The 27,489-nt window shown below is 41.9% G+C and overlaps 1 protein-coding gene across 2 annotated transcripts in view; it reads left to right on the forward strand.

Moving 5' to 3' along the window:
- Positions 1-27,489, forward strand: part of TPH2 (tryptophan hydroxylase 2) — a 103,580-nt gene that overhangs the window by 17,804 nt on the left and 58,287 nt on the right. For both annotated transcript variants that reach the window (XM_032593750.1, XM_030321662.1), the window contains exons 6-7: positions 14,592-14,788; positions 19,746-19,881. In XM_032593750.1, the coding sequence (XP_032449641.1) occupies positions 14,592-14,788; positions 19,746-19,881 (333 nt within the window). The remainder of the gene's footprint in view (positions 1-14,591; positions 14,789-19,745; positions 19,882-27,489) is intronic.

Raw genomic sequence — 27,489 nt, forward strand, 5'->3', positions numbered from 1 at the left:
ACATAAGTGCTTGCTAATATTATTCTAATTTTTCTCACTTCAACTGGTCTCTCCTTTTTGTCTACCCGCATGTTCCAAATCTTTGTATTACCTTTTGGTTAATACCCTTCTCCATTCCCCTTGGCCAAGACTGTCTTTAGGCCCTGAAATTGTCTGATTTTTTTACACTGTATTGGTTATTTATTGCCATATAACAAATGACCACCAAATTGAGCAGCTTAAAACAACAATTTACTATCTCACAAAGTTTTTGAGGGCCAGGAATTAGAGGGGGCTTAGCTGGGTGGTTGTGGATCAGGGCCTGTCATGAAGCTGGAGTCAAAGTATTGACCAGGGAAAGCTTAGGGCTGGAAGATCTATTTCCAATATGGTCATGCGCATGGCTGTTGGCTGGATGCCAAAGTTTCTTACAACATGTGTCCCTCCGCTAGGCTGCCAAGTGTCCTCAAGATAGGGCAGCTGGCTTCCCCCAAATCAAGTGGCCCAAAGGTAGAATCTACCATGCCTTTTATGATGTAGCCTCAGAAGGGACATACCATCACTCTTGATGTGGTCTCTTGTTTTCATTGCCCAACCCTGCCACCCTATGGGAGGGGACACATGGGATAGAGGCCAGGAGTCAGGCTTCACTGGAGGCGAAGGAGGTTGGCTGCCCTATACCGAGGTTGTGTTCAATTTTATTTCTTCAAGACCCTCTCGAACAGCTCCGCCACACTGGGTCTAGTGTACTGTCTGTAGAAGTCCTCCTCGTGAGAGCACGGGAGTGGCAGCACATGTGGAAGAATGGATAGACTTTGGAGCTAGAGGGAGCTGGGTTTGAACTCCTGCTCCACCAAATACACTCGGGGGCCATGAGCGCTGACCTAGTCTCTCTGCGTCTCAGTGCTCTTACCTTAAAACGGGCACGATATTTACCCACCTTGTTGGTTGGGGGGATTACCAGTGATTACAGGGCCCAGGTGCTGGCTGGTGTAAGCTGGGGTTGCATCTATAGATGTGATTATTATCATGTGTTAAGTAGCTGGTGTCCCTCGATTCTGTGTAATCATTCGTTAAGCTCATTTAAAATGAATAAAAGACCTTAAGGAGTGCATAAATCAGGGAATTTCAGGCTCCATGGTGGGCTGGGTTAAAGGAGCTTTTCAAAAATATATGCGTGTATGTGTGTGTGTGTGAGTGTGTGTGTGTGTGTGTGTGTGTGCACTTTTCAGTTTCGTGTAACTCCTGCATGCAGCTCGCTTCTTCAGTTGAAACATTGCCCTCTCCAAGGCCTTCCCAGGCCAGTGAGTCTCAGCTAAGATTAGAGGGTGCGGGTTGCATCTGGACTGTGTTGGCTCAATCCCTGAATGGCTGACGGTGGTAGGAGTGTTCACTGTACATACCACTCAGTTGGCATATTCGGGTAGTTTTTGCTTCTTTCAGTAAAATTCCTGCCATGTGCTGGACACTGTGCTCAATACTTTGCTTATTTTTGCTCATTTAACCTCACAAAAAAACCTTTGGGATAGGTGCCATTATTGTGCTCATTTTGAAGATGAGAAGACTGAGGTTCAGAGACCTTAAGAAATCTGCTAAAGGTGACACAGCTGATCATGTTACCTGCATAAGCACCAGCCGTGGATGCTTTAACTTCCCTGAAATTGAGCAATCAGTTGAAGAGTAGGAAGAAAAAAGCAAATATTGTAGGCCTGGGTTTATTTCCCGGATGACCAGAATAGATTCTGAATAAGGTTGCTTACAGGACTCTCAAGTGTACTTCTCTCTCTTTTTTTAAAAAATTTTTAAAATGTTTTATTTTATTTAAAAAAAATTTTTTTTAACGTTTATATATTTTTGAGACAGAGAGAGACAGAGCATGAATGGGGGAGGGTCAGAGAGAGGGAGACACAGAATCTGAAACAGGCTCCAGGCTCTGAGCCATCAGCACAGAGCCGACACGGGGCTCAAACTCACGAACCACGAGATCATGACCTGAGCCGAAGTCGGCCGCTTAACCGACTGAGCCACCCAGGCGCCCCAAAATGTTTTATTTTATATTTGAGAGACAGAGACAGCATGAGCAGGGGAGGGGCATAGAGAGGGAGAAACAGAATCTGAAGCAGGCTCCAGGCTCTGAGCTGTCAGCACAGAGCCCGACGCGGGGCTCGAACTCACAAACTGAGATCATGACCTGAGCCAAGGTCGGAAGCTCCACCGACTGAGCCACCCAGGCCCCCCTCAAGTGTACTTCTCTTAAAGACACTCTCCATCAGTGCTCAAGAAGCCACGTCTGTAGCACTGCCATGTGACATAGGTGATATCATACACAGGTTGAAAATAGCAGTCACAGAACTAAGACTTGGCATTTTAAAAAGTCATTCTCTTTACAGAATTCTCAGCATATTTGAAATGCACAGTTCTTGTATGTGTTCGGTTCACTTAAGGCTTTATGGAGCCAGGACTTAAACCAGCCAGTCTGACTTCAAGGCTAAGCCATGTCACAGGGTGCCTGGAACATGTACCTGGCCCTGGCGAGGTAGAGCCATGTCCCAAACTGTGTAGCAATTTCGCCCGGCCTGCCGGGTCCTGTGTTCTTCCTGTCCTGCCTGAGGCCTGCCCCTTGTGGGATAGATGATGGAGGGAAATAAACACAGCTGCGCTGAAGCTTGAAAAACAACTGCCAGGGATTTGTCCCTCTCTGGCTTTTTCTAGTCGCCAAACGATTTATTTCTTGATTTTTTGATTTAACGGAATTGCACCCTTTGTGATTCGTTTGCTGTGAGCGTAAGTACACAGCTAAACAGAGACTCTAAAACAAAACAGCCCCAAATGGGGACTGGGATATTTGAAAAGTGCAATCACCAGCCCAGCAGGCACATTCAATTTGGGTGAGCTTGTGAATATTCTACTCTGCTCCATCAGAGAGAGAGAGAGAATCCTCTCATTCAACATGGACTGGCGATGATTCTAACCTCCTCTTCTCATCAAAGCAGAGGAAGGCTATTTTGCCACCCTCCTCTTCCCCCACCCACAGCCCCACATGTCAACACAACTTTCTGGGACTGAAATGCCAAGGCCTCGAAGATGTTGAATAGGTACATAGTATGGAATGGATGTGACTTCCAAGCCAGCATCTCACTTTTTGGGGAGTCTTCTCTGTTTCCTCTTGCGCTACATGACTCTGCAGGAGTCCCCTAGGTTTGCAAAGAAAAGGAAGGAGGGGGACAGATCAGAGACACAGGCAGGCTCCAGACCTCCAGTAGAACTGTTTGGCGGATACTGGTAGAGCAGATGCCACCCTGCGCTTACCTCCCTCACCCTCGACTGTCCACACGGGGGTTTCCCGACCTCAGGAACCTGTGGCGACTTAGCTTTTGTTTGAGCTGGAGGATTACCGATGCTGTTTCTTTCCTAGGAGGCATTTGCAATTATTGCAACTTGCGGAAGTATAACTGGGGTGGCTCCACTTCTCCACCTTCCTAGAAATTTCAGGTGACCCTAGCATTTCTCATTTCATGGGAGAAAAGGCATGATTTATGGATCCTGCTTGGTTTCAGAATGTAGCTAAAAGGAATACATTACTAACAGGAGTTGTGAGCGCCACACTACCTATTTTTAGATAGGTGAATCTTAATTGGAAACATCACAAATAGAAGGTGGAGGAAGAATGAAAGGGAAAAGTTCTGCTTTCTTAACAGGGAAGAAAACTTAACGGTGGGGGGCGGCAAGTTTTTATCCTTAGTTCTATTTTCCTCATCAGTTTTGCTGGCAGATGGTCACCTTGATGAATTGTGGGCTTTGTTGTGATGTGGGCCCAAGCTTTAATTTTTTTTCCCTTCTCTGCCTTTTTAGGAGACGCACCTTAGAAGGCAAATATGTTTTCTCCCCTACTGAGCTAATTGTATCCCATTCCATTATCCTCCATTGATTTGCTTTCCCAGGTTTTGAATGAAACTGAGATATATGTGGCTGTTTGGGTACTTTGTGACTCCTGCATAAACACCAGTTGTTGATGCTTTAATTTCTCTGAAATGGAGCGGTAAATTGAAAAGTAGAACAAAACCAAATATTTGTTGTGCGGGGGTCATTTCCCAGATGACTGGGATGGTTTCTGAGGAAGGTCACATTAGGATTTTCAAGAGTGCTTCTTCTGGAGAATCTAAATATCTTTCTCTGCTCAGGAGGCCACGCCTCTTTTTCTTTTTCTTTTTCTTTTTTTCTATCTATGTAGCAACTTCCATCTGACATAGATGATATTATACACAGGTTGAAAACAAGAGCAGAAGAATTAAATGATTGGGTTTTTAAAAAGTTATTCTCTCTACAGAAGTCTCGGTGTATTTGAAATGCATAGTTCTTGGAAGTATTTAAAAGATGTCAGGCTTTATGGAAGAATCATTTTCATGCCAAATGTTCTCTCTACCTGAAGTTCAGCTCAATGGCTGAAAGGAAGGGAGCCTGAGAATTGAAAGAAAGACAAAAGGGGAAATTGATTTGGAAAAGGTTTCTCCTTTTCAATTTTTGGGCTTGGCGGGTTTTTTAGATGTGCATGAATGCCTCAGTAGGATGTTGTCTGATTATAACATGGCTCCCACAGCTGGGGAAAACATTAGCACAGTATGGCCTGGTGTCACTAACAAGGACAGGAGTTGCACCAAATTCTAGCTTCTTTCACAGGGAATGAAATATGAGTATTTTACTTTAAAACGATTTCCAGGAACATGAAGGATTAAAATTATTTTCCACGAGTCCTGTCTGAGAGGTGTATGGATTTATACAGAAGAGTGTTGTTTTGTCTTCAGACCTATTCCCAACCCTGCAGGGAAGTGATGAGATTTTATTCATTCCTTTTTGCCTGGAGAAAGGGATCCAACTGTACTGAGTACCTGTTAGGTGCTAGGCATTGGCCCAGGTGCTTTCCAGATGACATCATGTGTTCTTCTCAGCACTGTATGGTTGTCTTATTTCCCTCAGTTTCAAATGAGGAAACAGAAGCCAACCTCCATGCTTCCTACACATTAGGTACTTAGTACCTTGCACTGAGGTGTGTTGGTGAAGTGTGGGGTCCCTAGGGCTAGCCTTCCATAATCTGAATCTCTGCTGTGCCACTTACTGGCTGTTTGATCTTGGAGAGATGACTATGTCTGTAAGCTTCAGTTTCCTCAACCATAAAATAGGGATACTAACAGCCATTTAGTTACTTGAGAAGGTGAGCATTATATGACATTATCCATGTGATATGCTGTTATGTTCCTGTTATTGTTACAGTTAAATGAATGGATGGATGCTATTATCAGTTTCCTTAGGGCCATGAACTGTAGGGTAGCCATATTCACTCATCCACCGCTAAAAGACATCAGGGCCCAGTAATTAGCAATGTTTGGTCCCTGTTGGTCATGATGCAAGATGTATGGGATTACATTTGGAGTCCTTGGAGACCCTGGGCTGGGTCTCCTCATTCCAGTGTGCCCTGAGATTTTGGCTGCTATTGAATTGCAGCTCTTTTCTGGATTGTATTCTCTGAGTTCCACTTCCTTCTGTATGTTGAACAGGCACGCATCGATGGATGTTAGACCCATTGTTGTTGCTCTTTGTATTGAATATCATGATAGTTTTGGTGGAAGAAAATCACTCCTCTAGAATGTGAAGAGGGCTTTCTGCAAGGCGAGAAAATGGTGGGAAGCCCTATCCTGGGATGCATAGGACAAATAAAAACAAATAATTTCGAGGAGTTAAATTTTCACTCTCCCTGAGGCTCCCTAGGTGTAATAGTTTATTTTCATTATGCTCTTGTAAAGGCAGCACCAATATTAACAATGTGAACAAAACAAACTAACGTTTTTGTTTGCCACCATCTGAAAGTTCCTTAGGGCCCATAGACTCATTTGCAAGAATTCATGTGCGCAAAACTCATTTGCAAAAGCAAATAAAATATGTGATCACAAATGCTCTTTACCTGACTGGCCTAGGGGACTAGCTGAAAATGAGTTTGTGCCTTTACGTTTACTCTATGGCGTAGCGTAGCCATCTCGGGCTGCCCGTCTCCTTACCAAATGAACTCTCATCAAGCCACTTTATTTATGTCAGACAACTCGAATGGCTTGAAATCCTGATATAACACAGATGGTTGTTATGTCACTGTACTGATTTGTGACTTTCCTTTTAGAAAAATAGCATTCAATCATCATGCTCTGTGTCTTTGAAAATATCTTTGAAAGTTCATTCCTTAAGATGTCCAGCAAAGGAAACATCCCTGTGTTCAGCTAAGTTTGGCTTTTATGTCCCTTTGGGTTTGTAGATGTTGCTTTGTTTCCTGATGAAAATTTAGGCTACAAGTAGGATAGGTGACAATGCCTGGGAAGCCGGAGTTAAGAAAATTAGAAAAAAGAAACCCTGACATATAAAGTATGTAGTACATAGGGATAATTGGAAGCTACCAGAAAACGTACTAAAATCTCAAGGTCTTTGGACTTACTTTTTTGATAGCAATTACAATATGAGGCAGGGGGGTGCCTGGGTGGCTCAGTTGGTTAAGCGTCCGACTCTTCATTTCAGCTCAGGTTATGATCTCACGGTTCGTGAGATGGAGTCCGTGTGGGGCTCTGCGCTGACAGTGTAGGTGGAGTAAGACAAATACATATCTGCCAGACTTTGTGGTACATACCTATAATTTTTCTCCACCCTTAAATTTGTGGTTTGCTTTAGTCTGATTGATTGATTTACTTATTCAACAAATAATATTTGTTGAACACCTGTATATTCCAGGCTCTTCTCTGGGTGACAGGGATACAAAAATGAACGAAGCAAACAAAAATCCCTGCCTTCAAGGAGCGTATATTGTAATGGGGGAGTAGACTTAGTCGAGTATTATATTTGGATACGTTACTTCCCCCACCCCACCCCCCTGGTATTGCTGACAGTATTTCATCATAAAGTTATTGAGTTTCCTTTATGGTCTGAATTCTGAAGTGTAATTTTATCAAATGCAGGAGCCTTAGACGTTTTTCCCTTGGCTTTTGGAAATCAGAAAAAATGGCATTTGCTTTTTGGTTAAATTTTAATGGAATCCATCCACTTCTTAGGATTTTGTTTGTTCTGGTTTGTGGCAACATTTTTTCCAGTCCCGGAAGCATAAGCCATCTTCCTGTTGAACAATTGTGGACCTTTACAACTCTAGTCTGGGGACACCTGGTTGCAGGTGCTACTGTTTGATGAAGGTGGTACCAACTGGCACAGAACTGGATGACATTATGGTCACCAGTTACACCAGAACCAGAAGCGACTCACACCTCAGTTGTATGAAGTGTAACATTCTTGGTAACAATTGATAGTAAATTTTGTGAATGATGAATGTTTCTTTTTAAAAAAATTCCATTGGATCAAGATCAAGATTAGTCTTATAAGTTAGAATAATGTCAGTCTTACTCTTCTATGTTCTTCTATGTTTTCTTGGATGGGAAGGAAAGAGGATGGATTACAGAAGCTCCCTGAAAGTTATGCAGAATTCAGGGTATGCGGCACATTGCTCGTTGAGGAGGGCAGCATGTGGGTGCATCATAAGTCAAGAAGGAGCAGAGACAGAGACTTCCTGCCTTTATGTTTCCATACTCTTCCTCCAAAGGCCTGGTTCAAACCCTTAGCGGAGCTGCTAATTGCTAATGAATTGCAAAGTTGATGGATTTTTACATTTCATCTCTTCTCAATTCCCTTCTGCAAACCCCCAGGTGGAAGTGTCAATCAAGAGAACTGCCTAAGGTGAGGAAGGGAGAAAAGGTGAGGCAGAGAGGAGAGGGATAGTCTATTCCAGGCAGATAAACAGCTGTTGAATAAGTGAGGCATCTCCTGGCCCGAGGAGCATGTAATGAAAGCAAATAGAAAATGAGTTCATTCCTAACTGTTTCTATCAGATTCCCCCGTCCCTTTAACCAATTCTCTGTTTACCTTCTGCTCTGCTTGGTTCTTGCCACCGAGGAGATCCAACTGTTTTCAAAGAGCACAATCTGCCTTGTGTTTCAGCCAATGTTGCCATCTTGATGTAAATACTATCAGTTGCAGCCTGTTACATCTTCCTCCCCTGAATAAGGGAATTGCTTCCGGACTCTGGAATTCCTCTAAAGATAACATAACATAAGCAAAGAGAGTGCATCTCACATTTGGAATCCCACCAGCAAGGACTCCTGGAGGCAGCCAGGATGTACCGCTGGAATCAAGTATTTTCCAATCCCCCACATTAAAAAAAAAATGTATAAGAAAAATGTCTTGTGGTTGGACCTGCTGGAGCAGAAGATCAAAGAAATAGTTACATAAAACAAAAGGCATTGTTGCCTTATTCATCTGGCTATTGAAAGAACTCCCATAATTTCAGCCTCCGGGCGGTATGTGTATGTCCCTGGCTTTCAGTAGCAAAAATGTATTTGCTAAACAACTTTAACAAGCTCGGGACTTGCCTACAATGACTATAAATGTACCTGTCCCCAGTAATGTTTGTCTCTGTACTTTCCACTTTCTTCTCTCTGTGGGGACAAGGCAGGTTTTTCAGAATCATCCCCACCTTTAGGAAGCGTGGCATTTAAACTTATAGGCAGAAAGATGCCTCCCACAGCCTTCAATATTTACAAAGGAGGTTCCCAGTCATCTCTGAGTAACATATTGCACCAGGGTTTTCTTTTTTCCCATCATCAAGCCTCAAATCTACGGTGACCACTGTAGTCCTTTCCCTGATATTGTCTTCACCGAGCACTGGTTCCCTATTGTGTTTATAAAGCCTTAATTTACCATCTTTCGTAAGGGAACGGAATCGGCAGTGAATAGAAGCTACCGAAAGTTGGATCTATTTTTCTCCAGTAATTTAGGAATCTGTGAATAATCATTTTGGCGGTTATTGAGAATTGTGGAATCCCAACTAATTCCATATACATGGAGGAGACTCCCTAAAGATCTAATTATAATATTTACATGTCATTAGTTTGTTGAGAAGTCTCATCTTGTTGGGGTTTATACCAACGGTAAAATGGTTTTATTTTCCCCACTCACTGCTTTCAACTGTGTTGTGTTGAATTCTACTTTCCTGCTGGGAAGCAAGTTCCTTAGCAACATCTAATTTGCTGTCATTTTCAATTATTAGTACAGTCTCACTTGGGTATTTAAAGCCTAGTCCCATTCATTTAAAAAAAGATTAATCTCAAACTTGATTCAAAGTGTATCCTCCTTCCCCCTCTGTTATTTGGAGTGAATGTGTCTGTGTGTAAATGTGCGTGTGCTGGTTCTGAGACACCTTTTCTTCTCTCTTCAAAGACTTCGTTCCTCTACAGTTAGAAGCTAAAAGGAGGGAGGGAGGTGGCTGAGAACTTTTTACAGGATTGTTAGAACCAGGATTACCCGGGTCTAGACAGATCCTTTCTGCTGGGGTGGTCTCTGTTGATATGGTCTCTGCAGAGCGTGATGTATAGTTTCTTGGGGCTGCACCCTTCCCCCCACCTCCATCCTTACAGACATGTGCCCTGCATCCCCTTGGCCTTGTCAGTGGCCACACCACCAACCCCTTCTCCAGGCTGTGTGCACCAGAGCTTGGGAATGAACCCCTCACAAAGCAGGAGTGTTGGGAGCCACTTCTGCCTCCTGAGGGCTGAGCAGAATTAGAGAGGGTGAGGCCTCTGCATTTTCCTCCCAGGCACATCACATTGGATTCCACCAAAATCTCTAGATTTTGCTGGGCATCTGGCTCCACGTTCCTGTGAACTTCCAATTTCAGAGGACACATGTCAAAGGGCCCCTCTTCTTTCCCATAGAGCACTCTACTCCTAGCTTCCAGATACCCTCCTGTCCTCTGCTGCTCCACTGGTGGCCACACCGGTGGGGGGGGGGGGGGTCCCATGGTCCTGCTGCTCTGCCAGGGTCCAGCTGGGAAATGAGATGCCAGGCCCCACTTCTGGTGGGCGGTCCCTCTAAATGTTTGACATGTATGCGCACAGCCTACCCTCCTCACTTGGGTAAGGGGAAAGAACCTGCCTTTTCCTCAAAGGCTGGCCTTCCCCACAATCCTGCACATCTCTTATATCCTGTTCGACTGGTGGGTGAGGTTTGGGGGTGAAGCGGGAAGGATGGTATAAGATAACTTTTTTTTTTTAAGATTTATTTTGAGGGGCGCCTGGGTGGCGCAGTCGGTTAAGCGTCCGACTTCAGCCAGGTCACGATCTCGCGGTCCGTGAGTTCGAGCCCCGCGTCGGGCTCTGTGCTGACTGCTCGGAGCCTGGAGCCTGTTTCCGATTCTGTGTCTCCCTCTCTCTCTGTCCCTCCCCCGTTCATGCTCTGTCTCTCTCTGTCCCAAAAAATAAATAAACGTTGAAAAAAAAAAAAATTAAAAAAAAAAAAAAAAGATTTATTTTGAAGTAATCTCTACACTCAACGTGGGGCTCGAACTCACAGCCCCGAGATCAAGAGTTGCGTGTTCTATCCAGCCAGCCAGGCAGCCAGGCAGCCAGGCACTCCTGAGAGAACTTTTTTAGCAGTAGGACCATTTCTGCTGCCTTTTAATAAGCCCTGCAAGGGGCTGGCCAGCTCCAGCTGCTAGGGGCTTTCTCTAGAATGTGAAGTACTTAAGTGACTTTAGTTTTGGGCCAGAGCAGAGATTAAGGATGCTGAAATATGATACCTGTTACATATACATTAGAATGTGTACCCATAGATAGATATGAAATGATTATGGGTATATAACATAGGCCCTAAAAAGATCAGAACACCCTCCTGTCATCCTTTTCATATATAATTCACACACAAAAATACATTAATCCATGACAAGGGCAAAGAAGGGCAAGGCATTCTGTTTTCCCCATGACTACAGTTTTAATTTTTCCAAATGTCAAATTTCAAAGTTTTAAAACCACATATGCTTTCCTAGTGCTCTAAGCAGTATCTCCAGTCATACTGAAAGGGTTAAATAAGTGAATAAATACAGACATACTTTACGTGACCTATAAAAAAATGAAGGACCATTATTACATACGATTGTATAGTAGCTTTTCTATATATAAATATACATACCTATAAGTCTTATTTCATTTGGTACATGAAAACAAATTGGTGTCTGGAATAAATTTTTTATTTCATTGGTGTATACCAACTAATTAAGACTACAGACAATCTTGAGCCAGACTGACTGGGATTTAAGCCTGGCTCCATGATTTTAGGACAAATAGCCTAATCTCTCTGAGTCTCAATTTCCTCATCTGTAAATGGGGATAATAATAGTGTCTACCACACAGAGTTGTTGTGAGACTCAAGTGGACTAATTAATAAAAAAATCACTTAACCTTAAAAAAGTGTCTGGCCCATAGTGAGCCCTCAAGGATGGGGTTTAATTATATACTCTTATTAACTACAGAGAAAAATAGGAAATTTCTTGTTTTTGCTTGGATATTGGTATTTTGAATTTTATGATAGAAATTAAATGGATCAAATTAGGATTTGCTTTGTGATGCTGTTGGCTTTTAAACATTTACCTGGAGGGGCATCTGGGTGGCTCAGCCAGTGAAACATCCGACTTCGGCTCAGGTCATGATCTCACGGTCTGTGAGTTCAAGCTCCATGCTAGACTCTGTGCTGACAGCTCAGAGCCTAGACCCTGCTTCATATTCTGTGTCTCCCTCTCTCTCTGCCCCTCCCCTGCTCACACTCTGTCTCTATCAAAAATGAATAAACGTCAGAAATTTTTTAAAACATTTACCTAGTTACCTGGGGGGTAGGGCCTACAGTGGAATGAGCTGTCTCAATACGATCAGGGTCAGCCTTACCTGCCATTGGAGTAGCAGCCATACAGGCAGCCAAGAACTCAGGGAGTAGGCTAATTAGCCACCCAGGCAGGACAGACAGGGGACACCAATGAAAATGTACAAGACTCTCCATATACCCAAGACTGACCCTGGAGATTCGTTACTCAGTAACAGATCTGTAAAACTCTTTGTTCCCATTCTCCCTCCACCTGCTTTCCTTCTGCTGTTTGCTGTGGGCTACATTCAGCTCCCCTTTGAAAGGTTTGCAGATTAGCATTGAAGGGAAAAGTTTGACCTAACGATTCTTTTCAAATGGCTTCTCAATATTTCATTTATTGTTTCAGCCTCATCGCTCTCCTAACTTCTGATTGTGCACAGCTCTTATTAGTTTTATTGGCTTACCTGACTCAAATAGATTTCGTTGAATTTTCTGGAACCAGAGGCAGACTGTTTGTATATTTATTTCATCACATCCTTTCTATTTTTACCTTTCCATTTCAAGCTTTCATTCTAAACTTATCATAGATGCTAAGTCTTAGCAGTCTTGATCTTCTCCGCAAATATTTGCCAGGTTGTAATTTTTTATTTGTTATCAACAGCCAAATTTAAACAAGGCTAATCTTGTTCTAATTTGGTTTGCATAAGCCCCAGTCTTGGTACTTAGAGAAAGCAAATGCTAATTTCTTGTTCTTTCTTACATGTGTTTTCCCTCATGTACTGCAGTTAATATTTTTTTAAATAGAAATTATTTGGGGCAGTGGGAACCACATTTGGACCTAACATTTAAACAGAAAGCATTTTGGCAGGAATGCACTGAAGTATACAGAATGGTTGCTGGATCTGTTTGTTAGCCTGATCTTGTAATTGTCTCCTTCCCTTTTTTTGCTTCCTCAGGGGGTACTCCTGGTGGTCCCAGCTTGTTGAAGGCGCCCTGCAGCTGCTGCAACCCTGAGTGGCAATTCGCTGCCTGGTTGGGTTCCTGTGGTGGCTGCCTGCTGCAGGCTGGGTTATGTAGATGGCAGCGGTAGAATTCCTAGTTTGATGTGTATGTATTTGGACTTCCATATGTTGTGTGCATATATGTGCTGACTGCAGGGCCAGAACTTCTGACTGAGTGGCCAAGGTGGGCAGTGGGAGGGGGGCGGGGAGTATGTCATGAGAGGTTTTCTCAAACCCTAATTCACATTTAAAATAGGTATCTTCATCAGAGGCTAAATTTGGATTCTGGTCTATCAAACAATAGCTTTGTAAAGTCACATTTCCATACTCTCCTCCTTCTACTGGTCCCAGGCTGCCTCAGGAGCTCTGTTTCCTGCTCATGGCTACTGGCTACCGTTAGAACAGCAATTCCCCCTTACCCTTCTGTCCGGGAACTCACAAATCCTCCCTGGGACAAGGCTTAGCCTCCTCCAGGAAGCTCTCGGTGCCCGTTCCAGTCCTGAGTCACCTCTTGATATTCTAATCCAGGCATCAGCACTACTGCTTGTAGGTCAACTCCAGCCAGCTGTCTGGTCTTGTAATGAAAGTTTGATTAGGATTCAACTATGTTCATTTGTTTACATATTGTCTCTGGCTGTCTTTGAGATACAATGGCAGACTTGAACAGTTCTGACAGAGACCGTATGGCACACAAGTTTAAAATATTTCTTTCATATGGGGCGCCTGGGTAACTCAGTCAGTTGAGCATCTGACTTAGGCTCAGGTCATGATCTCATAGATCATGAGTTCAAGCCACACATCAGGCTCTGGGCAGACAGCTCAGGGACAGGAACTTACTTTGGATTCGGTGTCTCCCTCTCTTTCTGCCTCTCCCCTGCTCATGCTCTGGCTGTTTGTCTCTTTCTCTTTCTCTCAAAAATAAATAATAACCATTAAAAAAATATTTACTTTGTGGACTTTTGCAGAAGTTTGCTGACCCCCTCTACTAAAGTGAGAAAGCTTAACGTATGAACCTACCGACATGACGTGTAATGAATGGCCCTCTTGGGAAGTTTGTAAAACTCTCACTTTAGAATTTAGTATAGGTTTTTTTTTTTTTTAAGATTTTATTTTTAAGGAATCTCCACACCCAGTGTAGGGTTCAAAATCACAACTCCAAGACCAAGAGTCACATGCTCTACTGACTGAGCCAGCCAGACACCCCAAGAATTCAGTATATATATATATATATTTTTAAGCATTTCCCAGACGTTTTATTCACTAAACAAAACAATCTCAAAATTACACTCAGAGATTAGGGTGATTTTCCCACAAGGGAAAGAGAACCCACAGGCAATTTCATTTTCTAGAGAAAACATCCATTTATTGCCACTGTTAGGTGATTGCAAGAAAGGCTTCCAGAGCACAGCTTTGTACCTAAATCAGTTTCTCCCAATGCAGAACTCTTACTAGTTATTAATCTCAGTGTAAGAACATATATCCTATCCAGTTTCCATAGGATGTATGAAGATATAACTTAATCAAATCATTTATATAGGAGTCCAAATACACAGATTTACAAGGTTAGAATTTACTTAAAAAAATAATTCTTGGGGCATTTGGGTAGCTCAGTCGGTTAGGTGTCTGACTTCGGCTCAGGTCATGATCTTACAGCTCGTGAGTTCAAGCCCTGCATCGGGCTCTATGCTGACAGCTCAGAGCCTGGAGCCTGCTTCGGATTCTGTGTCTCCCTCTCTCTCTGCCCCTCCCCTGCTCATGCTCTATCTCTGTCTTTCAGAAATAAATAAATGTTAAAAAAATAAATAAATAAATAAAAATAAAAAAAATAATGGTAGGTATGAAATGAGAATACATTTAACTCAGTTACAGAGCTAGATTCATTCTTCGTTCTTCTCTCTTGCCCAGTGGCCAGCCCATTCCCAGGGTGGAGTACACGGAGGAAGAAACAAAAACATGGGGCGTTGTGTTCCGAGAGCTCTCCAAACTGTATCCCACTCATGCTTGCCGGGAGTATTTGAAAAACTTCCCTCTGCTGACTAAACACTGTGGCTACCGGGAGGACAATGTGCCTCAACTTGAAGATGTGTCCGTGTTTCTCAAAGGTAAGACTTCACACAGGCTGTCTCTTCTCTTCCCAGCCAACATCCTTGTTTGTCCTCCAAGGACACACATTGCAGCAATGGCCCTTTTTACAAAAAAGGACAAACTCCCTTTGATTTAAAAAGGAGAGCACGGTGGCGCCTGGGTGGCTCAGTCGGTTAAGCGGCCGACTTCGGCTCAGGTCATGATCTCGTGGTCCGTGAGTTCGAGCCCCACGTCAGGCTCTGTGCTGACAGCTCAGAGCCTGGAGCCTGTTTCAGATTCTATGTCTCCCTCTCTCTGACCCTCCCCCGTTCATGCTCTGTCTCTCTCTGTCTCAAAAATAAATAAACATTAAAAAAATAATAATAATAAAAAGGAGAGCACGGAAGCAGTGATACCTGGGACCACCTGCTGAAAGCAGAGCAGGGACCATGGGCAGGGAGGGGGACTCAGCTGTTCATGCCACTCAGGGGCGCGGTGGGCTCTCTCATGGTTGGCTGTTTATGTGGTAAACCCCAAAGGATGTTTGCAAGTTCAGCTTTGAGATTTTCTGATCCAGGAACTACTCTGTGGGGCTACATAGGGATAGATCGGCCTCAGAGGTGACATTTTATTTGCTTTGTTAAAAATTATGTACTGCATGAAGAAATATCATGGGTGATCTTGAACACTAGTGACTTTCCTTTGGGGGAAACCAGTCAATTAATCAGAGCAATTTTTGTATGAATAAATTATGTGCCAGGGACCATAGTCATGGCAGATATGGGAAGGAACAAGATGAGGTACAGTGATACCTCAAGTTCATGTCCTCTGCGTGGTCGCTCTCCTCCCTGGCCCTCCTGGGACAGCAACTGGGAGAGTTTCTGGGCGTGGCCAATGGGGGTGGGGTTTCATGTGGCTGCACTCCGTCCTCTGAGCTTCACTGGGGTTGAGTCTCTGGGTTCTCTGTTCTTTCCTCTCCCCCTGTTTCCATCGCAGCAGCGGTAAAAGCAGAAGCCTTGTTGCCCTCCTCCTCTCCTGGGACTCACTTCCTTGCCTGCCTACCCTTTCTATCGGTGATACTTTATTATTTTTTTAATTTTTTAATGTTTATTTATTTTTGAGAGAGAGAGAGACAGAGTGAGAGGCAGAGGGGCAGAGAGAGTAGGAGTCACAGAATCCGAAGCAGGCTGCAGGCTCTGAGCTGTCAGCACATAGCCTGACGCCGGGCTTGAACTCACGGAGTGTGAGATCATAACCTGAGCTGAAGTTGGACACTTAACCGACTAAGCCAACCAGGCGCCCCTATCGGTGATACTTTATTCTCTAGACTCACTAGGCCCACTTCTAAGGACCCCTCCCCTGACTTCCTACCCACCCTCCCAGCTGTGTAAATGGTCTTGGTTACTCGTTTCCCATCGTTGCTGTAACACGTCACCACAGATATAGTGACTGCATTACCTCACAGTGATGGAGGTGAGAAGTCTAAAATCAAGGTCTTGGCAGGGCTGCATTCTTTCTGGAGGCTTCTATTTCCTTGCCTTTCAGCTTCTCGAGTCCACCTGCATTCCTTGGCCCCTGGCCTTTTCTTTACACCGTTCCAACTTCTTCGGTCCTTTGTCACATCTCCTTCTCTAACTCTGACCCTCCTCTGTCCTTCTTGTAAGGACCCTTGTTATTATATCAGACCCACCTGAGTCATCCAGGATAATCTCCCCATCTGAAAATTCTTAACCTAATCACCCCATGCAAAGTCCATTTTGCCACATATTTGCAGGTTCAGAACATTAGGGCATGTGGACATCTTTGGAGGGCTATTATTTAGTTTACCGCAGTCTCCAGGTATTGCCACGTCTAGCTTTGGCACCATCATGAACCTGCTCTTTTCTTTCCATCCCACTGTCACCACCCAAATTGAGGTCCCTATTTTACAGACTTGATGTCTGTATCTTCTCCCCTCTACCCTCTTGTCCACTGCTTCCAGATGAAGCTTCCTAAGGCATTACTTCCTTCCTGGCATCTCTGCTCAGAAGCTATCAGTGGCTCCCCATTGATGTTACTGGGGCTGGATTTTTTTTTTTTCTGTGAAGGCCCGGATAGTAAATATTTTAGTTTTTGTTGGCCAAGAGGCAAAATTGAGGCCATTATGTAGGTACTTAGATAAGCTTTTAAATGTGACCATTAAAAAAAATGTAAAAATTATTCTTAGCTCATGGGGTATAGAAAAACAAGCTGGATTTGGACTATAGGCCATGCTGTGCTGATCTCTGGTTTATATAATCAAGTTCTGAACGGCTCAGCCTCAATTCAAGGCCCCCGACCCAGCTTGCCAAGATTGTCTCCTGTGACAACCATGCTGCACACACCCTCTGTTCTACCTGTGGGCTCTCCATACCCTTGCTCACGTTCTGTCTCTTGCTAGAAAACTCATTCCTTCTCCACCTATCAAATTCTACCTATTCTTCAAGACTCAGAGCAAGTCCTGCCACCTCTATGAATCCTGAGCATAACAGTCACCCTGACCTTTCCCTCTCGGATTTCTTTGTAGATCATGTGTGTATCGGGAGAGAGACAGGCATGGTCTGAGAGCAGGTACCCTGAGAACCACACCTAGTGCAATGGGAGAGCCCCATGTGTGAACACCACCCATGATATTGGGTACTAAGACAAAGAGACTGAGAACCACTAATCAGTATCACTTAATTAGTGCCTAATTACATAATGTCTTAGGCTGTTGTTTAACTGGATTATATTCTCCCTAACGGCCTTGCCTCTGGCATGTCCCTCTTTGTTTCCCACAGAGTTATGTGCGTATTATAGATTTACCATGGGCTTGATGGCTCATCTACGGGAATTGCTTTTTACCATGTTGTTTCTCAGACTCCAGTAATTAGAATACCATCCCATAATTTTTTGCCACATCTGTCTCCCAACTTAATATTTTGATGAGAGGCGGTGTGGTATAGCACAGAATCTGGCTGCAGAATTCCTGGGCTGAGTCCTTGGCTGGGTAACCTCAATGAGTTATCCTAACCTCTCTGTGCCTCAGTTTCTTCTCTGGAAATGGAGATCACAATTTTAATCTACCTCGCAAGGTGGCTGGGAAAGGAAATAACCACTATACCTAGAAGCCCTATAGTTATTTCCTGATATACGTTAAGCACAGCAGCGTCTTAGTTATTATTGCTCTTGTTCTTGCTGTTCTTTTCACGACCCTTACCAATCCGACACTGGGAGCTCAGTCTGCACCATTCATTGGCACCTAGCAAGCATAATGTAAATGTATGTGGTATTTGTCTGTTAACTGACTCACTTTTAAATACCTAATTTAGGGGCGCCTGGGTGGCGCAGTCGGTTAAGCGTCCGACTTCAGCCAGGTCACGATCTCGCGGTCCGTGAGTTCGAGCCCCGCATCGGGCTCTGGGCTGATGGCTCAGAGCCTGGAGCCTGTTTCCGATTCTGTGTCTCCCTCTCTCTCTGCCCCTCCCCCATTCATGCTCTGTCTCTCTCTGTCCCAAAAAAAAAAAAAAAAAAAAAATCCTTTAAAAAAATAAATACCTAATTTATTTAAAATTATTTTTAATGTTTATTTTAGAGAGAGACAGAGACAGAATGCGAGTGGGTTGGGCAGAGAGAGGGAGGCACAGAATCCGAAGTAGGCTCCAGGCTCTGAGCTGTCAGCACAGGGCCTGACGCGGGGCTCAAACTCACGAGCTGTGAGATCATGACCTGAGCCAAAGTAGGATGCTCAACTGACTGAGCCACCCAGGCGCCCCATAAATACCTAATTTATTTAAAAAGGAAACTTTATAAGCAATGATATCCACAAATTCAAAGTTCTTGATGATATGTTGGTCACATATTTTTTAAAAATTATATAAAAAATAAGATACATAACTATTCAAAAAAGGACCAATCCTCTGTGCACCCCCACACAGGTCCTACATGTGGGATACACCGGTTTCATTGCATAGAAAAGAAGAAGAAGAAAATCGACTTAAGTTTTTGATATTCTCTAGGGAAAAATCCAAAGGAAAAGCTTTTGGAATGAACATATTATTGTTAGAATTATGGGTCTGAGGAGGCCTGAGAACAGGAATATTTTCATGTAGATACCAGAAATCCCAGGATGAACTTGTTTTATAAGCTTAATTGGTTCTTGCCTTTTAAAACCATTCTAGCCATTCCGAGACGTTCTCCTAATGAGATGAGGTTTTCAGAATGGGAGGCTTTACAAAGCTGGTGTCAGAGATAAGAGTAGTTCTCCCGTTGTAAATTTCCTGGGCCTTCATGAAAAGCAAGCATTAGGTAGTGCTTAAACTGAGAACACTGATGACCCACGGCCTAATTGAGTTAGCAGGATAGGGCAGTTTCATAGATTGCATTGTATTCCACTTATTTTGTTTCCTCTTACCGTAAACCAATAGACATGTAGAGCTTTAGTGTATCTCTTCAAATTACAGAAATTAATATGATTGTTTTCATAATATCATAGAAAACAGCAATGTGGAATGAAGGAGTTAGGTGGTATTGATGATAGAAAGCTGTAGTGTGAACTGATTCCACAAGGCTAGCGAAGGGGGTGAATTTACCGTGTGTTAACTGAACACACACAGGCAGAATGGATCCCCACCTGGGGGCGTGTGTCTTTTAGAAACATACCAGGTAATACGTGGTAAGCATCACTTGTCCTGTGAATTTGAGCTTTCTTATCCTAATTTAGCTTCTGAATTTAAATCTTTCAAAATTTTTTCACTTTTTCCCCCCATTTTAATAAATGCCTTGTTCCCCTGGAAACCATCATTTGGGAGTATATTTTAGTAATCAGAAACCACAAACATGATAGCTATTAACCGTATATGTCATTTAGTTGTCAAGAGTTTTAAGACCTTGATTACTTTGTTTCTAGAACCTCCTTATAAATAATAGGACACCGTGCTTGGGCCCTCAAACCTTGTCAAGTTAATACTTAGTTGGTTCTTTCTGTTGCCATTTTAGAAAGATCAGGCTTCACGGTGAGGCCGGTGGCTGGATACCTGAGTCCGCGAGACTTTCTGGCAGGACTGGCCTACAGAGTGTTCCATTGCACTCAGTACGTCCGGCATGGCTCGGACCCCCTCTACACCCCGGAACCGTGAGTACCCACATTGGATGCCTAGGCTGGATGAAGACCACCACACTGTCAAGTGGTCAGTGCTCACTGTACTTGGAAGTGACTTAGGCCCTCTTTGATCTCCGAAGTAATCGTGTCAGTCTAGCCAGCGAGCCAAGTGCTCGTTCAAAGAACCAAATTCCTCAGCTGGGTATGTGGGATCTCCGTATCCTCACTTAGGTTTGTCTCTTTAAGGTTATCTCAACACTGAAGCTTTGGCTTTGGCCCAGCTGTTGGTGATATTGCTCCTTAAAACATGTGTACTTTTTATAAAGCCACGATCCCTATAGACCATTAGGACGATGTTGCATTTAAAGGAGCAGGGCTCAAAATGCCAATAATAAGGATAATCCCAACACGCCAGGTGCTACTCTCATCAACTCATTTACTCTTCACAGCAATCCCATGATGTAGATGATTATTTCCATTTTTACTGAGGGGAAGATGCAGGCACAAAGGGATAAGTCAGCGTTAACACAGCTGGGACTCACGTGTCTCTTCCCATGAGGAGGCTCTTCCATGTTAAGGAAATTCATGCACATACACCATGACAATTCTCATGACTGATTCCTTCTCCTTCAGTGTTTCACATCACCCCCAAACTCAGAACTTTTTACTATGCTCTTCCTGCTGTCTTAGTTTCTTGAACACTCCTCCAGTCCTACCTACCACCTCTAGATTTATATGGGGTTTATGATTCTTTGACTCTGTCAGCTTTCTTTGAGAGAATCCACCTTTGGGGCTTTTATTCTCTCTCAGACAATGGGTGGCCGAGGGTTGGGTAAGCTGTGAACTCTCACGTGTTCATAATTTGGCCTTATCACACATGGATTGTAGTCTCCCAGTGTGAAACACTGGCCTGTTTTCTCTTTTTTTCTTTAATTTTTAAATGTTTATTTATTTTTAAGAGAGAGAGAGACAGAGACAGAATGCGAGCAGAGCACGGGCAGAGAGAAAGGGAGACACAGAATCTGAAGCAGGCTCCAGACTGAGCTGTCAGCACAGAGCCTGATGTGGGGCTTGGACCCATGAGCTGTGAGATCATGACCTGAGCTGAAGTCGAATGCTTATCCAACTGAGCCATCCAGGTGCCCCCAACAGTGGCACATTTTCTTTCTTTTTTTTTTAATTTTATTATTTATTTTTTAAAATTTATATCCAAATTAGTTAGCATATAGTGAAACAATGATTTCAGGAGTACATTCCTTAATGCCCCTTACCCATTTAGCCCATCCCCCCTCCCACAACCCCTCCAGCAACCCTCAGTTTGTTCTCCATATTTATGAATCTCTTCTGTTTTATCCCCCTCCCTGTTTTTATATTATTTTTGTTTCCCTTCCCTTATGTTCATCTGTTTTTTCTCTTAAAGTCCTCATATGAGTGAAATCATATGATTTTTGTCTTTCTCTAATTTCACGTAGCATAATACCCTCCAGTTCCATCCATGTAGTTGCAAATGGCAAGATTTCATTCTTTTTGATTGCTGAGTAATACTCCATTGTATATATATATACCACATCTTCTTTATCCATTCATCCATCGATGGACATTTGGGCTCTTTCCATACTTTGGCTATTGTTGATAGTGCTGCTATAAACATGGGGGTGCATGTGTCTCTTCGAAACACCACACTGTATCCTGTGGATAAATTCCTAGTAGTGCAATTGCTGGGTTGTAGGGTAGTTTTATTTTTATTTTTTTGAGGAACCTCCATACTGTTTCCAGAGTGGCTGCACCAGCTTGCATTGCCACCAACAATGCAAAAGAGATCCTCTTTCTCCACATCCTCACCAAATCTGTTGTTGCCTGAGTTGTTAATGTTAGCCATTCTGACTGGTGTGAGGTGGTATCTCATTGTGGTTTTGATTTGTATTTCCCTGATGATGAGGGATGTTGAACATTTTTTCATGTGTTGATTGGCCATCTGGATGTCTTCCTTGGAGAAGTGTCTGTTCATGTCTTTTGCCCATTTCTTCACTGGATTATTTGTTTTTTGGGTGTTGGGTTTGATAAGTTCTTTATGGATTTTGGATACTAACCCTGTATCTGATATGTCATTTGCAAATATCTTTTCCCATTATGTCAGTTGCCTTTTAGTTTTGCTGATTGCTACCTTCGCTGTGCAGAAGCTTTTTATTTTGATGAGGTCCTAGTAGTCCATTTTTGCTTTTGTTTCCCTTGCCTCCGGAGACGTGTTGAGTAAGAAGTTGCTGCGGCCAAGATCAAAGAGGTTTTGCCTGCTTTCTCCTTGAGGATTTTGATGGCTTCCTGTCTTACATTGAGGCCTTTTATCCATTTTGAGTTTATTTTTGTGTATGGTGTAGGAAAGTGGTCCAGGTTCATTCTTCTCCATGTTGCTGTCCAGCACCACTTGCTGAAGAGACTGTCTTTATTCCACTGGATATTCTTTCCTTCTTTGTCAAAGATTAGTTGGCCATACTTTTGTGGGTCCATTTCTGGGTTCTCTGTTCTGTTCCATTGATCTGAATGTCTGTTCTTGTGCCAGTACCATACTGTCTTGATGATTACAACTTTGTAGTATAGCTTGAAGTCCGGGATTGTGATGCCTCCTGCTTTGGTTTTCTTTTTCAAGATTGCTTTGGCTATTCGGGGTCTTTTCTGGTTCCATACAAATTTTAGGATTATTTGTTCTAGCTCTGTGAAGAATGCTGGTGTTACTTTGATAGGGATTGCATTGAATATGTAGATTTCTTTGGGTAGTATCGACATTTTAACAATATTTGTTCTTCCTATCCAGGAGCATGGAATCTTTTTCCATTTTTTTGTGTCTTCTTCAATTTCTTTCATAAGCTTTCTATATGTTTCAGTGTATAGATTTTTCACCTCTTTGGTTAGATTTATTCCTAGGTATTTTATGGTTTTTGGTGCAATTGTAAATGGGATTGATTCCTTGATTTCTCTTTCTGTCGCTTCATTGTTGGTGTATAGGAATGCAACCGATTTCTGTGCATTGATTTTATATCCTGCAACTTTGCTGAATTCATGAATCAATTCTAGCAGTTTTTTGGTGGAATCTTTAGGGTTTTCCATATAGAGTAACATGTCATCTGTGAAGAGTGAAAGTTTGACTTCCTCCTGGCCAATTTGGATGCCTTTTATTTCTTTGTGTTGTCTGATTGCAGAGGCTAAGATTTCCAATACTATGTTGAATAACAGCGGTGAGAGTGGACATCCCTGTCTTGTTCCTGACCTTAGCAGAAAGCTCTCAGTTTTTCCCCATTGAGGATGATATTAGCGTTGGGTTGTTCATATATGGCTTTTATGATCTCTAGGTATGCTCCTTCTATCCCTACTTTCTTGAGGGTTTTTTTTAGAAAGGATGCTGTATATTGTCAAATGCTTTCTCTGCATCTGTTGAGAGGATCATATGGTTCTTGTCCTTTCTTTTATTGATGTGATGAATCATGTTAATTGTTTTGCGGATATTGAACCAGCCCTGCATCCCAGGTATAAATCCTGCTTGGTCATGGTGAATAATTTTTTTTAATGTATTGTTGGAGCCAGTTGGTTAATATCTTGTTGAGGATTTTTGCATCCATGTTCATCAGGGAAATTGGTCTATAGTTCTCCTTTTTAGTGGGGTGTCTGTCTGGTTTTGGAATCGAGGTAATGCTGGCTTCATAGAATGAGTTTGGAAGTTTTCCTTCCATTTCTATTTTTTGGAACAGCTTCAAGAGAATGGTGTTAACTCTTCCTTAAATGTTTGGTAGAACTCACCTGGAAAGCCATTTGGCCCTGGACTCTTGTTTTTTAGGAGATATTTGATTACGAATTAGATTTCCTTACTGGTTATGGGTCGTTCAAATTTTCTGTTTCTTCCTGTTTCAGTTTTGTAGTGTATATGTTTCTAAGAATTTTTCCATTTCTTCCAGATTACCCATTTTTTTGGCATATAGTTGCTCATAATATTCTCTTATTATTGTTTTTGTTTCTGTTGTGTTGATTGTGATCTCTCCTCTTTCATTTTTTATTTTATTTATTTGGGTCCTTTCCTTTTTATTTTTGGTCAAACTGGCTAGTGGTTTACCAATTTTGTTAATTCTTTTAAAACACCAGCATCTGGTTTCATTGATCTGTTCTACTGTTGTTTTTTTTTTTTTTTTTTTTTTTTTTTTTTGGTTTCGATAGCATTAATTTCTGCTCTACTCTTTATTATTTCCTGTCTTCTGCTGTTTTTAGGTTTTATTTGCTGTTCTTTTTCCAGCTCCTTAAGGCATAAGTTTAGGTTGTGTATCTGAGGTCTTTCTTCCTTCTTTAGGAAGGCCTGGATTGCTATATACTTTCCTCTTATGACCGCCTTTGCTGCATCCCAGAGGTTTTGGGTTGTGGTGTTATCATTTTCATTGACTTCCATATACTTTTTAATTTCCTCTTTAACTGCTTGGTTAGCCCATTCATTCTTTAGTAGGATGTTCTTCAGTCTCCAAGTATTTACCTTTCCAAATTTTTTCTTGTGGTTGATTTTGAGTTTCATAGCGTTGTGGTCTGAAAATATGCACGGTATGATCTCGATCTTTTTGTACTTACTTAGGGCTGATTGGTGTCCCAGTATATGGTCTGTTCTGGAGAATGTTCCATGTGCACTGGAGAAGAATGTATATTCTGCTGCTTAAGGATGAAATGTTCTGAATATATCTGTTAAGGCCCTCTGATCCAGTGTGTCATTCAAAGCCATTGTTTCCTTGTTGATTTTTTGATTAGATGATCTGTCCATTGCTATGAGTGGGGTGTTGAAGTCTCCTACTATTGTGGTATTAATATTGATGAGTTTCTTTATGTTTGTGATTAATTGATTTATATATTTAGGTGCTCTCACATTTGGCGCATAGATGTTTACAATTGTTAGGTCTTGGTGGATAGACCCTTTAATTATGATATAATGCCCTTCTGTATCTCTTGATACAGTCTTTATTTTAAAGTCTAGATTGTCTGATATAAGTATGGCTACTCTGGCTTTCTTTTGTTGACCTTTAGCATGATAGATGGTTCTCCATCCCCTTATTTTCAATCTGAAGGTGTCTTTAGGTCTCAAGTGGGTCTCTTGTAAACAGCATGTAGATGGATCTTGTTTTCTTATCCATTCTGTTACCCTATGTCTTTTGATTGGAGCATTGAGTCCATTGACGTTTAGAGTGAGTACTGAAAGATATGAATTTATTGCCATTATGATGCTTGTAGAGTTGGAGTTTCTGGTGGTGTTCTCTGGTCCTTTCTAATCTTTTGTTGCTTTTGGTATATATATATATATATATATATATATATATATATATATATACTTTTATCTTTTCTCCTCTCAGAGAGTCCCCCTTAAAATTTCTTGCGGGGCTGGTTTAATGGTCACAAACTCCTTTAATTTTTGTTTGTCTGGGAATCTTTTTATCTCTCCTTTATTTTGAATGACAGCCTTGCTGGATAAGGAATTCTTGGTTGGATATTTTTCTGATTCAGCACACTGAATATATCCCGCCATTTCTTTCTGGTCTGCCAAGTTTCTGTGGATAGGTCTGCTGCAAACCTATCTGTCTTCCCTTCTGGGTTAAGGACTGTTTTTCCCTTGCCGCTTTCATGATTCTCTCCTTGCTGAGTATTTTGTGGATTTGACTATGATATGCCTTGTTGATGGTTGGTTTTTGTTGAATCTAATGGGGGTCCTCTGTGCTTCATGGATTTTGATGTCTGTGTCTTTCCCCAGGTTAGGAAAGTTTTCTGCTATGTGATTTGCTCACATAACCCTTCTACCCCTATTTCTCTCTCTTCCTTTTCTGGGACCCCTATGATTCTGATGTTGTTCCTTTTTAATGAGTCACTGATTTTTCTAATTCTTAAATTGTGCTCTTTTGCCTTAATCTCCCTCTTTTGTGGTGCTTCATTATTCTCTATAAGTTTGTCCTCTATATCGCTGATTCTTTGTTCTACCTTGTCCATCTTTGCAGCCGCAGCATCCATCCGTGATTGCAGCTCAGTTATAGCATTTTTAATTTCATTCTGGCTATTTTTTACTTCTTTTATCTCTGCAGAAAGGGATTCTAATCTATTTTCCACTCCAGCTAGTATTCTTACTATTGTGATTCTAAATTCTGGTTCAGACATCTTGCTTGTATCTGTGTTGGTTAAATCCCTGGCTGTCGTTTCTTCGTGCTCTTTCTTTTGAGGTGAATTCCTTCATTTTGTCATTTTGAAGGGAGAAAAGGAATTAATGAGATAGAAAATTTGAAATTAAAAAGTTGAAATTTAAAAAATATTAAAATTAAAAATTAAAAACATACACACACACACAAATTGAATAGATGATGCTAGATCCTAGCTGTGTTTTGATCTGGGTGTTGAAAGTGGTTTGACAAATTAGAGAAAAAGAAAAGGGGGGGAGGAAAAAAAAAGGAAATCATTTGAGAATTTGAAAAAATGAATACACTGAAGTAGACTAAAATGAGATGATGAGGGTAAAATAGAATTTGAGAAAATATACACAAAAGTAAAGAATATAGTAGAAAAAAATTAAAGAAAAATATTTTTAATAAAAATTAAAAATAAATATGAATTTTTTTCATTTTCTGTATGAAAAAAGAAACAAAAAACATAAATGAGATTAAAAAAAGAAGAGAAAAAAGAAATCGTTTGAAAATTTCAAAGAGTGAACATACTGTAGTAGACTAAAATAAAATGATGGAAGTAAAATAGAATTTGAAAAAATTTACATAAAAGCAAAAAATATAGTAAGCAAAATTAAAAATTAAATAAGAATATTTTTAATAGAAATTGAAAGTAAAAACGAAGTTTTTCTCTTTCTGCATTCAAGAAAAAGAAAAGAAACGAAAAAGAAAAAAGAAAAAGAGAAAAAAAAGGAAATTGTTTGAAAATTTGAAAAGGTGAGTACACTGAAGTGGACTAAAATAAAATGATGGAAGTAAAGTAGAATTTGAAAAAAAAATTACACAAAGTAAAATATATAGTAATAAAAATTAAAGAAAGATTTTTAATAAAAATTGAAAATAAAAATGAATTTTTTCTTTTTCTGTATTCAAGAAAAAGAGAAGAATTGTAAAAGAGAAAAAGAAAAATGAAAATTGAGCCTGCTAGCAGATTGAAGTAGGACTGAAACTGCTTCATTTTCCCCTAGAAGCAGTCTATGTAGCTCTTTATACTCCATAAATTAAGCTTTCGGTGAGACGTGTGTTCTTGAAGAGTGAAGTTGGCCCAGTTGGGCGGGGCTCACTGTAACAGCTCCGCTCTCCACTAGATGGCGCTGCTAGCCTACTGGGGTGCATTGTTGCAGCGCTTGTAGGTGCGCATGCACATGCGTGGGAGTGATAAAAATGGCGGCGCCCGGCTACCCAGTCTGTTCTCCCCATCAGCAATCGCGCACCCATCCTCTGTCTTCAGCTCTTGTCCACTCCCTGCTTTTTTACTCTCCGTGACCAGGCCCCAGTCTCCCAAGTTTTGTCTCAGATGCGGCTGTTTATCCCGGTCCCTTACTTCCGAAGGACTGCGGCTTTGACCCGTTCCGCCCCTCTGCGGGCGGGTCTCACTGAGCAATGGCTGAATGAGCAATGGCCGAATGTCGGCTGCACC

Source organism: Lynx canadensis, chromosome B4 (genome assembly GCF_007474595.2).
Source record: "Lynx canadensis isolate LIC74 chromosome B4, mLynCan4.pri.v2, whole genome shotgun sequence".
Lineage (NCBI taxonomy): Eukaryota > Metazoa > Chordata > Mammalia > Carnivora > Felidae > Lynx > Lynx canadensis.